The sequence below is a fragment of the Lithobates pipiens genome, unplaced genomic scaffold (genome assembly GCF_037356315.1).
Source record: "Lithobates pipiens isolate NorthernLeopardFrog02 unplaced genomic scaffold, aLitPip1_a1.2 Scaffold_25, whole genome shotgun sequence".
NCBI classification, from domain to species: Eukaryota; Metazoa; Chordata; class Amphibia; order Anura; family Ranidae; genus Lithobates; species Lithobates pipiens.
The window spans coordinates 163552028-163569906 of NW_027507787.1; the positions used below are offsets into that span (position 1 = coordinate 163552028).

The following is a 17879-nucleotide window of genomic DNA, read 5'->3' on the forward strand; positions in this document are numbered from 1 at the left end:
TACCGTAATCACTGTCTTGTTGTTTTCTTTCAGTAAACAAAGAAAAATGACATAAAATAATGCAGCTAAAGAGGAGACATTTTCTGGCACACAAACAGATCAAGGATGGGTGAAAGGAGCTTCTGCAATAATCAGAGGCTATTTAAAACCAATTGTACTCCTAAACTTACACAATGCACAAAAAATGCTGAGCATTTGCCAATGTTTACAGGAACAACAAACTCCCAATTATATTGATCTTTAAACACCAACCACATTCTTAATTTGTACCTGATTGGCTGCTTTGAAAAAAATGTTAGCACTGATGCTCTTGTTCTTTTTTATTTTTTTTACTGTAAGAGGCAGTAAATGTGTTCCGGGAACACCACATTACAGAAAAAAGGTAGAAGGATAAACTGGTGCAGTACAGAAATTCCTGAATTTAAAAAAATGAATAAAAACAATCTTTGATGTAAGGTATCCTATTAATATGCATCAGAATGTTGCAGAAATGTCATCCATACACAAAAGGCCTTGCCCAACCAGAGATAACGCTCTCTGTACATAATCCTTAAAATAAAAGAAAAAAAGTGCAACATTTTTTTAAATTTTTTAATTTTCATGATAAACAAAATGAACTATGGTCTGTTTCATTTGCAGAGGTGAAGAGCACCCTGACAACTCTTATGATTCATGAAAAGATGGCAAGTATCCTCCACGGCACATACTAAATTTCTCAAAGTGTGGGTCCCGTGGTGGTCCTTCACTCTTCCAACCTTACACCCGACCAGCCTAGGCCTCTCAAATTAACCTACCCCTATCCCCACCCTGGGGGAACTTCCCTTAATTTTTCTCGCTCCTTGTGTATGCCCCTTTTCCCCTTCTTACTACCCTTTCTTTCTCCCTGTTCCTCCAATCTTCTTCCTGATCTCTCCCTCTACTATTCCCCCCCCCCCTTTTTTTTCTTTTTCTTTCTACCTTTGTTTTTGCCCCATGTTCAGTCTGGTTTTGTTAATTCTTTCTTAACGGATGGGTCTGCTCCTCTCACCCACCTTAGCTCATGAGAATAAAGGCTCAGGCACTTAGCCTCGACCCCTGGTCTTGGCTGGTGGGGCTTTGTTAGTTCATAATTTATGCTCTATGACACATTTTCTACTGTGTATTTGTGCCTGAAATTTTTTGTATCTCTAATCCTCATTTCCCCTGCATGGGAATTTTGCATCTGTTCTCTTTCCATTTCAATAAAAAACATTGTACCTGAAGTAGTCTATGGTCTCAATATGCATTTCAAAGTTTGATTTTTAAATTTAACTGCAATGTACATTTACATCTTTGCAATGTATGTAGGCCACCTAGAACAGTGGTTCTTAACCACATGGCTGCGGTCAACTGGTGAGCTGCTTCCTCTCTTCTTCTGCACTCCCAGACAAGTGCAGATTCCTTAACCTCCTACAGTGCCTCCCATATCCCGTAGTGGTCCAAAGTGCCCCCAGACCCCCTGAGAGCTCCACAGTTCCCCCAAACCTCCCACAGTGCCACTCATCCTCCCAGCCTGCTGCAGAGTCTCCAGTTCTCCATAGTATCCCCAACTTCCAACACTGTCCCACAAAGCCCTCCAACCTCCTATAGTTCTCCCCAGCCCCCAAGAGAGACCTCATTACCTACAGGGCCACCAAGTGAGCTGAAAAGTCCCCTAACCCACTCCAAAACCTCCATTCCCCTGACAGCTAAACCCATTACCATCCAGAGCCTCCCAGCATTTCCACATGTTTTAAATTCAAACACTATAATATAATTTATTATGAAATTAGAAGATGTCCTCGTTAATATGGATCTGTTGGCCGGTCTTACGTTTGGGTCAAGTCATACTTTGTTGTGTGAGTATAAACTGTATTCTTTACTGTTGAGACATGGAAGGTTTTGGAAGAAATTACCAGGCCCTGGTTATAAAAAGGTTGAGAACTTCTGACCTAGAGGGCGGTTATTCAAAAAAATCAAATACAATACACTCTTCACAGATTTTACTGCTATCATGTTTAATTATTTGGAGCCAGAAAGGTGTGAGGATTATTACAATATAGTTTGCCACTTGCCAACTACCTAACTGGGAATTTATGAGGTGCCCCCCCACCGCTTCCCAGGCTTACATTACCGATCAGTGAGCCTGGGAACCATCAGGCATCAGCAGTCATTTCCCATAGAGATAAGCGATGGCAAGATGGCCACCTCTCATTTCTATGCCCTTGGAAGGACGGAGCAGTGTAAGTTCTCGGGCCATGTACAAGTTTTCTTCTTCTTTTTTTTTTTAAGCAAAAGATAATTTTTTTTTAATCTTTTGCTTTTAGGGGTATAGAGGAGATTTGTTTTTTTTTTAGTCCCCAGATCGCTCCATAAAGAGGACCCATGATGCTGTATTGCTATCGCAAGGGGTGTCTATATTCCCTGTGATAGCAGTTAACATGATCAAAAAAACATTTTAAGGGACAGTGGGACCTACACACATAGGTCACACCCACACATGTAAACGGTGTTTGCACCACATGTGTGAGGTATCGCTGCAAACGTCTGAGCGAGAGCAAGAATTCTAGCACTAGACCTTTTCTGTAACTCTAAACTGATAACCTGTAGAAATGTTTAAAGGGTTGGAGATTTTTAAGTACTGTGATATGTTTTCTTTATTTTTTTTATCCAATGTGTATGACACCTCCATATGATTTGTTTCTCTATGTGAAAAAAATAAAATAAAATAAGATTAAATATAATTTATTTTGAAAATAAAATATGTCCTAGTTAATATGGAACAGTTGGCCAGTCTTATATCTTAGATTTGTTTGCTATCACGTCTCATTATTTGGAGCCAGTAAAGTGTGAGAATTACTACAATATAATTTGTTATGAATAGATGTTTTATGAATGCACAGATTTCTGCTCTTGGAACATATTAATTTGTGTTAATGTCATATTGTATATTCATGATACTATGGTCTTGTGTTGTTATGACCTACCATGTCCTGTGATGTGTTTCCTTTATTTATTTATTTTGTACACATTTTCCAATATGTATGACACCTCTATGTGGTTTGTTTGTCTATATGAACATAGAACAGTAGCCAGTAGGTCAATTCATACTTTGTTGTTTGAGTATAAACGTTATTTTTTTTCTGTTGGAAGGTTTTGGAAAAATTTACCGGGCCCTGGTTTCAAAAAGATTGAGACCTAGAGAGTGGTTCTTAAAAAAAATCAAATAAGATACATTCTTCACAGATTTTACTGCTATCATGTCTCATTATTTGGAGCCAATAAAGTGTGAGAATTACTACAATATAATTTATTATGAATATATGGTTAATGAATGCAGATTTATGCTCTTGGAACATATTAATTTGTCTTAATGTCATACTATATATTCATGATACTATAGGTCTTATGTTGTTATGACCTACCATGTCCCGTGATTTCCTTTATTTTATTTACGCTTTATCCAATGTGTATGACACCTCCATGTGATTTATTTTTCTATGTGGAAATTTTAATAAAAATAAGATTAAATATAATTAATTTTGCTAATATGAAACAGTTGGCTAAGTCTTAGATCTGGGTCAATTCATACTTTGTTGTGTGAGTATAAACTTTACTTTTTTTCCGTTGGAAGATTTTGGAATAATTTACTGGGCTCTGGTTTTAAAAAGGTTGAGAACCTCTGACCTAGAGCGTGGTCATTCAAAAAAAATCAAATAGGATACATTCTTCACTATCACATCTCATTATTTGGAGTGAGTACTGTTCGAGGATTACTACAATATAAATTATTGTGAAAATAAAAAATGTTCTGGCTAATATGGAACAGTTGGTCATTCTTAAATCTGGGTCAATCCTGATCTGTCCAATCCAGTTCCCTGAGTATAGATAAGCATTTTTTGCCCCATGTTTGGAAAATAAAAAGCTTACACAAGATATTTTTTTTTTTTTAAAACTGCACTGCTGAGATTAAAAAACTTAGTTAAATCACATACTCTCTCAGAAAATAAAAAGAAAAGAAAGAAAAAAGAGATTTATACTGAGAAGCCTAGAGAACAATATTGAAATTTGATACGTATGCAAAACTCAGCGGAAAAAAAAGCTTAAATAGGTGCAGAAGGTAGGAAAAATGTTCTTTTTATGCAGAAAGGAATAATAAAATTAGCATGCCGGCATGATAGAGAATCTACTTATTGTTTAGCAAAAACCTCACTTCTAAGGCAAGTAAATATTTTATCAGCCGGAGCTGCCCTGAAGCTGAAAGACAGACCGCATGTCAGTGTATTCCTGTAAATTACAATTCTTGATTCATCAAGGTGACAGAATAAAAAGCAATATAAAAAAATTGATCTTTTTTTTTTCTCTTTTTAGGTTCCTGTTCTTTTCAAAATGTTTCCGGGAATTGGAGTGGATATATTGTTTGTAAACACACCGATGGGGAAAAATATGATTATTAAATGGGGAGGTTATTTTCTGATTAAAGTGGATCTCTATGCTCTCTCTGATAAAGTACAAAGTCCCACAAACTCTGATTGAAACTACACTAGATGAAACAATTACCACAAAGCTGATCATATCTTGGGGGTTATTGTGTACATATAACCAACAGTTTTTTGGAACCAACAGATTCCATAAAAAAAAAAAGGTGTTTTAAAGTGGTTGTTAAGGCTCACATTTTTTTTACCTTCACGCATTCTATGCATGAAGGTAAAAAAAACCTTCTGTGTGCAGCACCCCCGCAGCCCCCCAATACTTACCTGAGCCCCATCTCAATCCAGCGATATGCACAAGAGCAGCGGCTCTCCCAGGCTATTGGCTCCCACTACTGTCAATCACAGCCAGTAAACCAATAAGGAGAGAGTGGGGGCGGGGCAGAGCCATGCTCTGTGTTTGAATAAACCACACAGGGCAGCGGCTCAGGAGTGCTTAGACAGGGGGAATGTAAAGATATGTGTCCCTGCTTAGCAGGAACACAGGATCAGTACACTCCCCTCTCAAAGAACAGCGGTATGCCTTGTTTACATAGGCAGACCACCATTTTGCCTTTGTCCTGATTGATTGGTGGGTCCCAGCGGCACACGCGTGCCCCAGACCCGGAAGTGGGAGATCACGTACTAGGTACCTAGTACGTGATACCTGATCCGACATAAAGTGGCCTCCCTGCCACAGTAAATGTATGTGGGGCGGCCGCTAAGCAGTTAAGGCAGAGGTCATCAATCCTTTCTTGTTTATAGTATAGCAGGAGACCTCAACATCCTTGTCAAATGGGAACACTCACATGGGAATAGTGGATGGCTCACCGGCAGATCATACATGCAGGATGAATCAGAGAAACTCCCATAGTGTACTGTATAAAATGTATTACAATTGAAAAATACCAACAATCTCATGGAATAACTTCACATCCCCAGATGCATACTTACCTAGAATGGGTGGCCCCGGCCCTCTGTTTGTTTACATCCAACCGTGCAAGTGTAACTATCCTGGCCGCACTAGTACAGTCATGCACCACTGACTTCAATGAGGCTGTGTTCTAAAGCCAGAGACTAAAGGAAATGGTCCTACAGAAGCCTATAGGGCTGTAATGCACAGACATGGCCAGGACAGTGAAGACTTGTATTGCTGGAGGTAAACAAATCACATTAGCTGTGGTCATTAAATTGAGGTAAGTATACATCTGTAAGGAGGGAAGTTAAGATGCACTTTGTTTTAAAGTGCATTCATCTTTAAAAAGTTAGCAGGGAGGTTAACAGCGATTTATAAAATGTGTGATACTGCGCTGTCCCAAAAAGTATACTGAAGTGAAAAAACCCCAAAAGAAAAACAAAAAAAATATATCTGCTGCAACTAAAATATATGAGATACACACACCAAACAAAACAATAGAAAAATTACTTATTTGTTACTCTTTTCAGTGCAGCTATGTGATAACAACTGATCATGCTAAAAAATATATATATATTAGTTAAATACGAGTGAACCATTCAATATAACTATTGTGATATAATAGTGATATAATCTAAAATGAATGGTGAAGTCCAAAAAAGTCCAAATTCAATGTTCCACCAGATGCAACTGTTAAATGGAGAATTCTTAATGCTCTATATACTAGTGACGTCACACAGTAGCACCCAAGAAGCAGTGACAGGTTATGATAGAAAAAGTCCTCCACCACCGATAAAACTGCCGCTTACCAGACTCAAAGATCTCTTTTTAAGGAGATCTCCAAGAGCTTGTGGCTCTGTCCACAGCCAGGGTTTCTATATAGAACCAGGAGAGTGGTCCCCGCTATGCTGTATCCGATGGTATAAAAAAGAGATCTTTGAGTCTGGTAAGCGGCAGTGTTATCGGTGGTGGAGGACTTTTTCAATCATAACCTGTCACTGCTTCTTGGGTGCTACTGTGTAACGTCACTAGTAAATAGAGCGTTAAGGATTCTCCGTTTAACAGTCGCATCTGGTGGAACATTAAATTTGGACTTTTTTGGACTTCACCATTCATTTTTTCTTTTTAGGTTATATCACTATATTAGTTATATTGAATGGTTCACTCGTATTTAACTAATATATTTTTTTTATTTTATTTTTTTCAGCATGATCAGTTATTACATATTTGTTATTCTTTTCAGCGCAGCTAAATCATTTTTCTAAGGTTAACAGCCATGAGGACATGAGTTTTAGTCAAACTTTTCTGAAAATAGTAAATCAAATAACGAAACTGAAATTGATAACAGCGTCATATCAATTTACACAATTATTATTTTATTTAATATCATTTATTTATTTTAATAGTTCTTTTCCAGTAATTTCTGCTAAGCACTTACCTAGAGTAAGCTGCGTGACGTATACAAAGATCTGCACTCCCGGCTTCAACTCGAACATTACAAGGTTCTGATTCAGGGCACTAAGAAGAGACTCTACAATCTAAAAATGAAGATATGAAAAACAGATCAGGAGAGAAGAGATTGTAGGAACAGCTTTACCAAAGACATTTAGTTCAGTCTTTTAAAGAAAATCCCTTCTGAATACAATGGAGGCCTCTGATACCTGGGGGTCAAGTGTTTGGCACTCATGTTCTCTAGCTGTTGTCCTAGGTTCAGATCCAGCAAGAAACGCAAGAAAACAATGTGGATTGGGACTTTTAAGGCATTTTGACTACAAAACTGCATAAAAACTACTACTAAAACGTATAACAAATGTAACTTTATCACATATCATACATTAAAAATAATGTGAAAGACTGTTAAAAGAATTGGTGATCAAAACTTAGTTATTGGATATACATTTCTCACGTTCTTCTTCAATGGAACTGAGAAGGTACAAAGGAACCCAAATACACCACATGGAATACAGCTGATAACAATACCACCACACTTGAGGGATACACCAACATCATATTACAGTACGCCCAAGATCATCTCCCTCAACAGGATCTACAGACACCTTTATACAGTAGATGTTCAGACAGTAATCTCCCGCTTATGTAGATCATAAGAACAAGATGGAACATGAGGCAAATTAAAGGGCGTTATGCTCCAAGAATGTGATACAATATCAACAGTCTCCAAAGAGTAGGCTCAAAAGACTCAGCTACTGCTAGGTTCAGATCTCACCAAAGGCAGTATCTGCATGGACTTTGCATGTTTCAAGTGCAATTGTGGCAGTTTCACTCATATCTTCCTGTTTCCTTCAACAATCCAAAGGTGTTCTGGAAGGTTAATTTTGCATCATATACAGTTGGAAATATTAGAGTCAAGCTTCTCTGAGGAACAGGAACTAATATGAAGGGTTCTATGCTTCTATACTTTTTGGAAGGTGTGCGTCCCGTACATCTGGCATAAAACGAATACAGCATTTCATAATAAGAATATCATACCAACAGCCAGACATGGTGGTGGTAGCGTGATGGTTTGGGGATGCTTTGCAGCTTCAGCACCCAAATGATTTACTATAATTGATGGAACCATAAATTCTGAGCTCTACCAGAAAATCCTAAAGGAGAATGTCCAGCCATCAGTTTTTGACCTTAAGCTCAAGTGCACTTGGGTTATGCAGCAGGACAATGATCCGAAACACAACAGCAAGTCCACCTCTGGTTCAAACAAAGCAAAATTTAGGTTTTAGAGTGGCCTAGTCAAAGCCCAGACTTAAATTTAATCGAGATGCTGTATCATAACCTTACACAGGCCGTTTATGCTGGAAAACCCTCCAATGTGGCGGTATTAAACCAATTCTGCAAAGAAGAGTGGGCCAAATTTGCTCCACAGAAATGTGAAAGACTCATTGGCAGTTATCGCAAATGCTTGATTATAGTTGTTGCTGCCAAGGGTGGCACAACCAGTTATCAGGTTTAGGGGGTAGTTGCTGTTTCACATAAAATCAGGCAGGTTTGGACAGCTTTTTTGCCCTAATAAATGAAACCATTGTTTAAAAACTGAATTCTGTATTTACTCAGGTTACCTGTGTGATAATAAATTTTTTTGAGGATCTGAGTCATTTAAGTGGGACAAATATGCAAAAAAAAAAAAAAATCAGAAAGGGGGCAAATACTTTTTCACACAACTGTATAGTCACCGGCCACTTTATTAGGTACACATTGCTAGTATTGGGTTGGACCCCCTTTTGCTTTCAGAACTGCCCTAATTCTTCATGGCATAGATTCAACAAGGTGTTAGAAACATTCCTCAGAGATTTTGGTCCTCATTGATATGATAGCATCACAAAGTTGCTGCAGATTTTTCAGCTAAAAATCCATGATAAGAATCTCCTGTTCCACCACATCCCAAAGATGCTCTATTGGATGAGATCTGGTGACTATGGAGGCAATTGAAGTACAGTGACCTCATTGGCATGTTCAAGAAACCAGTTTGAGCTTTGTGACATGGTGTATTATCCTACTGGAAGTAGCCACCAGAAGATGTGTACACTGTAGACATAAAGGGAACAGCAACAATACTCAGGTAGGCAGTGGCGTTTAAACAATGCTTAATAGGTTCTAAGGGGGCCCGAAGTGTTCCAAGAAAATATTCACCATACCATTACACCCCACCACCAGGCTGAACCATTGATACAAGGCAGGATTGATCCATGCTTTCAAGTTATTTAGGTCAAATTCTGACCCTACCATCTGAATGTCGCTGATGAAATCCAGACTCATCAGATCAAGTAAAGTTTTTCAAATCTTCTATTGTCCAATTTTGGAGAGCCTGTGTGAATTGTAGCCTCAGTTTCCTGTTCTTAGCTGACAGGAGTGGCACCCGGTGTGGTCTTCTGCTGCTGTTGCCCAACTGTTTCAAGGTTCGATGTGTTGCGCATTCGGAGATGGTATTCTGCATACCTTAGATGTAACGAGTGGCTATTTGAGTTAATATTGCCTTTCTATCATCTCAAACCAGTCTGCCCATTCTCCTCTGACATCAACAAGGCATTTTCGTCCACACTACTGCCGCTCACTGGATATTTTAAATTTTTTGGACCATTCTCTGTAAACCCTAGAAATGGGTGTCAAAAAAAAGTAGGGTGTGGCCCCTGCACTTTGTCTCTGTATCATGATGGACCCCTAACTGTATACAGCCATATTGTCATGTTGATATGTAACTTGTAAAGCCATGTCTCTTCTCCTTGTTTGCTTGGAATTATAGATCATCAGTTTTTTAAATACTCAGACCAGCCCATCTGGCACCAACAGCCATGCCACGTTCAAAGTCACTTAAATTCCCTTTCTTATCCATTCTGATGCTCGGTTTGAACTTCAGCAAGTTGTCTTCACCACGTCCAGATGCCTAAATGCATTGCGTTTATGCCATGTGATTGACTGATTAGCAATTTGTGTTACCAAGCAATTGAACAGGTGTACCTAATAAAGTGGCCGGTGAGTGTATATATAGTGGCAAAAGTATGTCAGAGCACTCTAGATTATGAAAAGAGACAATACCACATTTAAACAATAGCAGTAAATGATGCTACAACCCCTTTGATCCATATAACAATGATTAGAGTCTATAAGTGCCCGAATCACAGCCGCAACACTGTTATAGTCTCCATTCAACAAAAGATCAATAACACTGTATGTATGCTCAATTTTCTTTTATTTGAACATCCCACAGGAAAACACAGCCATACAGAGATGTTGATAGGTTTCAGCTTGGGTGGGCTTTAGTCATAACATGTCTAAAGCTCACCCAGGCTGAAACATGTCAACATCTCTGTAAGGTTCGATTAAAAGAGGATTGTATTGAGCATTCATTGGGAGTTGCCAATGTTTCGTTGAACAATACCACATTTGCCTGCCTCAAGGCTGTCTGATAAAGAAAGAGTCACTCTTCTAAATGACTTAAAGTGATGATGAAGGCTTGTTTTATTAAAAAAAATTTAAATAACAAACATGCTATACTTACCTCCTCTGTGCAGTTGGTTTTGCACAGAGCTGCCTGTATCCTCCTCTTCTAAGCTCCCTCTTCGTTGCCTAGTCCCTCCCTCCTTTAAGTGCTCCTCAGCCAGCAGCTTGCTACAGGGGGCACCCAATCCGAGTCAGATTTCCATGTATCCATTCAGACATGGAGCCCTGACCTGGCCCTGCCCCCTCTCCCCCCTGGTTGGCTGACTGACTTTGATTGACAGCCGCCGGAGCCAATGGCGCCACTGCTCTGTCTCAGCCAATGAGGAGGAGTGTCCTGGATGGCTGAGGGGATCATGGACATTGCTGGAGAAAAATGGGGCTCAGGTAGGTAATTAGGGGGGTGCTGGGGGTGCTGCTACATACAGAAGGTTTTTTATCTTAACGCATAAAATGCATTAAGATAAAAAAAAAACTTCTGTCTTTACAACGTCTTTAATTGTATGTGTAAAGCCTGGTACACACTAGCCGTTTTTTTTGTTTTTTTGATCAACCCAGCAGACTGAACGAAAAAAAACCCTGACAGCTCAGGAGGAGCGGCTGTACTAACAATCTCCCCTGCTGTGATATTGTCTTCTGACAGGGGGATGCCTCCCCCCACCAGAATACTCTTGTTAGTGCTCTCAGCCATTGGCTGCGAGCGCTGATTGGGAAGACCAATCGGCAGACCATTTTCGATCATGCCCCTTTGACAGAAGCTGACCGAGCTGCCAGCTTCTGTCTGACTGACTGCAGTACACATGGCCGAAAGTGGGCAGGTTCAATAGAAACATTCAACCCATGTTCGGGGCTTAAATCTCAGCTCCAGGTTGATGATCTCTATGAACAAAAAAAATAAATTGCTGGATAAAAGCCAACACACAGTCTATGTCCCTATGCAAAAATCCAAACTGTAAAATGGTGACTCACCTGCTCCAAATCCGGTTTATTACCTTTCCTCCGCTCGCTGACATTTTTTGGTGGTAATATAAAAAGTTCTGCTGATGTTGGGAGTCCAGGAAACATGGCTACTAGAATATGCTCCTCTGGGATATGGGTAACCTACAATAAAAAATATACTATTACTTAAAACATACTATTATGTAGACAAAAACTCACCCAAACTCTACCACACAATTTGTAATGAGCTGAATATCGGTGCTCAGGCTTGTTGTGTCCCATGAACATCAAAATAGCAAGAAATTCTAGCAACACGATTGCTTCTTCTTACAAATCTTTATTTGGCACTAACAGCAGAGCTACATCTAAAGTGCTAACATGTTTCGCCCCAAAGCCTTCCTCATAGCTTAAAACATGCTATTCACACTAAAATTATTCAAATTGAGTTCCAAGTCTGTCTGCACAATGTTCTGATAAAGAATATGAGCTATCACGCACATATGGTGGCCAAGTCCCCTGGTTAAACCTCTCGAATCTACGCTAAGACTAATGAGGCGGCATTGATAAACTACACTTCTAAGCTGCACTGATGGGCCCTGATGGGGTTGCACTGATAATCAGTGTAAATGTTGTTCTCACTGTGCCCTGACAGTTCAGCTCTCCTTTCCTCACACACTGTCTAGGTCTTAGAAAAGGAGAGCCAATAACCCGCAAGTCTATTTACATCGGCGTGAGCTGTGATTGGACACAGCTTATCACATGTTAAAGGGCCACTGTGATTGACTATTTACCCCAATCTGTGATCCTCTGTGTCCAAGGCACAGACACAGACACATGTGAGCCCCAGGGGGCACGTGGGAAGCACGTTCCGTAGAGGATGTAAAGATACGCCCTCCCAGAACTGGAGAGCCAAGCTGTAGCTCTATATAGACTATGGCGCGGTAGAGAATCAGCAGATGTCACTATTGCACGTCTGCTAAATGGCAACATGTTTCTGCACATGTCATAAAGGAAGAGAACTTGTATGCATTCCCAATGTGTAGTAGTGTGAATCTAGACTGAGGACTTGTTCACATGGGTGTACCTATGCATTCATTGGTGTGAAGGGTCATCCACTGGATGTACAGATGTCCTGTGCATCCCCGTGCAGGCAGCCTATTAATGTCTATTGGGAAGCTGCATGGACATGGCCACTCGTCCCAGTTTGAAAGCCATGTGGGTGTGTTTCCCCAAATTCAGACAGTGTGGAAAAACATACCAACAATCTGCACAATTTGGGAACATTGCTAAACCACACAATTTGCTCATGGCAACCAGTCTGGTCTACTAAATGAATTACATGTTGCATTTGATGATTATCAACATTTATACAACTGGACGTATATCTGTAGCACACGTATTCAGGAAAAAAAAGTTGTTTTATTTGTCATGATTAACCACATGACCTCTGCAAGATTTACCCCCCTTCATAACTGGGCCACTCGGCACTGTGTTACTTTAACTGACAATTGCGCAGTCATGCAACGCTGTACCCAAATAAAATGTATGCCATTTTTTTCCTACAAATAGAGCTTTCTTTTGGTGGTATTTGAAAAGTCTGCCTTTTTATTTTTTGTGATATAAACAATGAAAGAGACAATTTTGAAAAATTTTTTTTTTACTTTCTGCTATAAAACATATCCAATAAAAAAAATGTAAAAATCAAATGTCTTCATAAATTTAGGACAATGTGTATTCTGCTACATATTTTTGGTAAAATAAAATCCTAATAAGCGTATATTGATTGGTTTACACAAACCTTATATTGTCTAAAAACTATGGGCTATACTTATAGAATGTTTATTTTTATTTTATGCTAGTAATAGTGAAGGTCTTGCGACCTATAGCAAGACTGCGATATTGCATCAGACATTAACTGACACTTTTGACACTTTGCGGGAACCAGTGACACTAATGCAGTGATCAGTGCTAAAAATATGCACTAACACCGGCTGGGAAGGGGTTAAACATCTAGGGCGATCAAAGGGTTTAATGTGTGCCTAGTCAGTGTTTTTGTGTACACAGTGAGGTGTTTTCACTAAGGGAAGAGATCGATCCTAGTCCCTGCTTTGCAGAGACACAGGATTGTCCCTTCCCCCCTGTCAGAACTGAGATAAGCATTGTTTACATAGGCAGAGCTCAGTTCTCTGTGTTTTACTAATGATTACCAGGTGTTGGGAGATATCGAGTCCCCGGGACCCGCAGATCAGCTTCTGATGTGAATTATCGCAGCAGAAGCAGCCCACTGGAGGTGCACACGTGCCCCCTACATTCGAAAGTGTAGAATCACATATTTATATATACAGTGGAACCTTGAATTACGAGCATAATCCGTTCCAGGAGAATGCTTGTAATCCAAAGCACTCACATATCAAAGCGAGTTTCCCCATAGAAGTCAATGGAAACAAAGATAATTTGTTCCGCATTGACTTCTATTGCATGCAATACTGCATATGGAAAAAGGGGGGAAATACTGCGCACCTAACAGAAAACCTAAAACTAAAAATGTGTAAAGCAGCAACTAAATATATGGAATACACACATATACAAAGTAGAAAAAAGAAAAAATTGTTGCATTAAAAATGAAAACACCCATAATAAACCAGTGCTAATAGATGGAATGAAAATATATAGTAGTGACCAAAAAATGAAAAAAAGTTTTTGACAAACCAAATAATGTGATTATATGAATAAAATTATATGGTTAAACAATTATAAAGAGTCCCAAGAAATATATATATATAGTCCAAATTATTGAACAGCTGAAATGATATAAGTGCAATCTTCCATCACCAAAAAGAACACCATAAGGAATGCACGCCTTCCAGAAGGCAAGCAAAACTCGCTTGCGGCTATACACCCAGCCAGGGCCTTTATCCTAGATGGTCCAGTCTTTTTTTTAATACCGCATGTGGCCAGAGGTGGGGGGCACTGGAGAGCCTCGGAAATACTTGGGGACAGTTCGACTGAACTCAGAAAGCCTCTGAAAGGCTTGGAAACACTTAGGAACTGAGTATTTACGAGTGGTTCCAAGTATTTCTGTATGGCTCCGAACCGTTCCGAGTGTCACCGGCTCCCCCGCACCTCTGGCCAAATGCGGTACTGCATGAATTGAATTCTGCTCGTTTTGCGAGACAACACTCACAGCTGTAGCCCTGTAGCAGTAAAAAATGTTATAGGGTGGTCAGCAAGCGGTTAGACCCCATAACTGGCCCCAATGCCAACGCGTATCTGATCAGTGCCTTAGCAAACAGGAATCTCCATACACATTGCATTTTAAAATTCTCCAACCTATAACAATTTACTTAAACAGGTAAAGGATAATCAGCAAATTGTGTCACACAGAATAGAAAGCATCTATTCATAAACCACAATCAAGCTAAACAAATAAAAATACAATGTAACAAAATATGACAGATTGCAACTACAAGGGAGAGGCATGGTGGTTACCATACCTACTACGAAAACAAATCTTCCCAAAAATAGACCTATATCCCAACGCTGAATAAGTCCCTGTGGCATACGAGTTTCTAATTTGTGTATCCACTGTGCCATTCTCTTTAACAGTCTCTTGAGATCAACACCCCCCCCCCCCCCCAAAAAAAAAGCAGACTATTTAACTCTTTCTATGCCATAACATTGGAAACACTTTAGGTCATCATCGTGAATATTTTAAAACATTTCTAGAAACTGCAGAGAGGTGCTTCACATTGGTGGTTGCTGTACAGTGATCTCCTATTCTTGTTCTTAAGGAGAAAATGGTGCACCTCACATATTGTAACATATTGCAATGGACATTCTGAACAAATGATCATTTAAACAAAATTTTTTGCACTGCAATTTATGAAATCCTTGATGGGATAAACTGCACCAGAAATCAGGGAACCTCTTGTGTCTTTATATGTAGTTTACAGGATTTACACAACTTTATCCCACACCTTTATACTATCAATATAATTGATGTGTAACCAATTCCCTGTCTATTTGGTTCTGTACCCCCAAATTGTTCTTGTCCATCTACAATAAATCAAAATTGATTGCGTAAAAAAGAAAATTAGATAATTGTAGGAGCAGGGAGCAGTGAGGATTCAGAAAACTCCAGTTTACAAACTTCAGTTGGTAGCCATGAAATATGGATGGTTCGCACCAGAGCATCCGAACAGGCAAACACACAAACACTGTTAAAGTCTATGGGACGCGAACATGAAAAATCAAAAGTGCTCATTTTAAAGGCTTATATGCAAGTTATTGTCACAAGAAGTGTTTGGGGATCCAGGTCCTGCCCCAAGGGACATGTATCAATGCAAAAAAGTTTTAAAATGGCCGTTTTTTTGGGAGCAGTGATTTTAATAATGCTTAAAGTGAAACAATAAAAAATGAATATTCCTTTAAATATCGTGCCTGGGGGGTGTCTATAGTATGCCTGTAAAGTGGCGCGGTTTTCTTGTGTTTCGAACAATACAACAGCAAAATTAAATTTCTAAAAGGAAAAAAATCATTTAAAAGTGATCGCGGCTGTAATGAATTGTCGGGTCTCGGCAATATAGATAAAACTCACTGAAAAAAATGACATGGGTTCCCCCCCCTCACCCCAGTCCATTACCAGGCCCTTTGGGTCTGGTATGAATATTAAGAGGAACCCCGAACCAAAAATCCATAGTAGGCCCTTCATGTCTGATATGGAGATAAAGAGGAACCCTGCGCTAAATAAAAAAAAATGGGTAGGGGTCCCCCCAAAATCCATACCAGACCTGATTTTAAGAGGAATCCTGCGCCAATTTTTTTTTTTTAAAAGGCGTAGGGATCCCTCCAAAATTCAGACCCTTATCCAAGCACAAGAAAGTGCCCTCCCTGAACCATGTCAGACTACATGCCTTCAACATGGGCAGGGTGCTTTGGGGTCTGATGTTGATGGGGACCAGTGCCTCATCCCCACAACCCTTGCCCGGTGGTTGTGGGGGTCTGCAGGTGGGGGGCTTATTGAAATGTAGAAGCTCCCTTTAACAAGGGGACCCCCATATTCCACCCCATATCCCGCCCCCCATGTGAATTGGTAACGGGGTGCATTGTACCCCTACCCTTTCACAAAAAAGTGTCAAAAATGGTAAAAAAAAGGCAAGAGACAGCTTGGGACAAGTCTTTTATTTAAAAAAATTAAAATAAATCTGTGCCGCGATGTAAATCCATGTCGCCCGATGGACCAAAAAAAAAAGCCGCAAGAGTTCCGCCTCCATAGAAGGCTCCCACAAAGTGATGCTTCCCCTCAATGAGAGCTATTTAAGGGCACATGGCCTGGTACGGTTTGGAGGGCGCTCTTGTGCCCCCTCTTTTCCTGCAGCCTGCCAGGTTGCGTGCTCGGATAAGGGTCTGGTATGGATTTTGGGGGAGGCCCCTACACCATTTTTTTTTCAATTTGGCGCAGGATTCAACTTAATTTCCATACCAGACCTGAAGGGCCTGGTATGGATTTTAGGGGGACCCCCACACAATTTTTTTTTGGTTTGGGGGTTCCCTTTAATATTCATACCAGACCCAAAGGGCCTGGTAATGGACTGGGGGGGGGGGGGACCCATGCCATTTTTTTCAATGAGTTTTATCTATATTGCAAAGACCAGACAATTCATTACAGCCACGATCAGTTTTAAATAACAATTTTTCCTTTAGACATGTCATTTTGCTGTGGTACTGTTCTAAACACAAGTGAAATGTGTCACTTTACAGGCAAACTATAGACACTGTCCAGGCATGAAATTTAATGGAATATAAAATTTTTAATGTTTCACTTTAAGCATTAAAAAAAAAAAATCACTGCTCCTGAAAAAACTTCAGTTTTTTTTAAAATAAGTTGCATTGATACATGTACCCTGGATCCCCAAACACTATTTATGACAATAACTTGCATATAAGCCTTTAAAATGAGCACTTTTGATTTTTCAAGTTAGTATCCCATAGACTTTAACGGTGTTCCGGCGGCTTTCGAATTCACCCCGAACACCACATATTGTTTGGTGTTTGCCGAACATCAGAACAACCAAAATTTGGCCTTAACTTATGCTCGGGTCGAACTGTTCGCCCATCCCTACCATGGAACATTGAAAAAACGGCTTTAGAAAAAGATGAAAGTGGCATTTGGAAATTTAGTTTGTATTTACAATGTTACAAGATCTACACATTGTATCATTTGTTTTGCTTGGTGCATTAAAAGACCGTATACAATCACATTAAAAATATTTGTACACATCTATTGTCTGAGAAATAAATGGAGAGCTTATAGTACCGTAAAAAGGGGACCAAGAAGGTCCTCAGTTATTTTTAGAGATAACGTATATTCAAGCAGAAAGATCTGCAGTAAACCAAGAATTCTTTAATCACATATTTTCAAGAAGATGTAAGCATCATAAATAATACATTCCTCGTTATTTTCCATAGACAAGGACCTTTGACATGGAAAACACAAACTGAGCCGCTTAAAAATCATGTTTCTTCATCTTTCGGGTTTGTTATTGCCTTCCTATCCTCATCTACTGAACATTTTCATCCAAGCTAAAATATATTCTGCTGAAAATCTG

General features: G+C 39.6%; 1 protein-coding gene across 1 annotated transcript in view; it reads right to left on the minus strand.

The window, feature by feature from the left end:
• SORCS3 (sortilin related VPS10 domain containing receptor 3) overlaps positions 1-17879 on the minus strand; it is a 962887-nt gene that overhangs the window by 21543 nt on the left and 923465 nt on the right. The window contains exons 23-24 of the mRNA XM_077455086.1: positions 11302-11433; positions 6821-6920 (exon numbers count right to left, since the gene is read on the minus strand). Of these exons, the coding sequence (XP_077311212.1) occupies positions 6821-6920; positions 11302-11433 (232 nt within the window). The remainder of the gene's footprint in view (positions 1-6820; positions 6921-11301; positions 11434-17879) is intronic.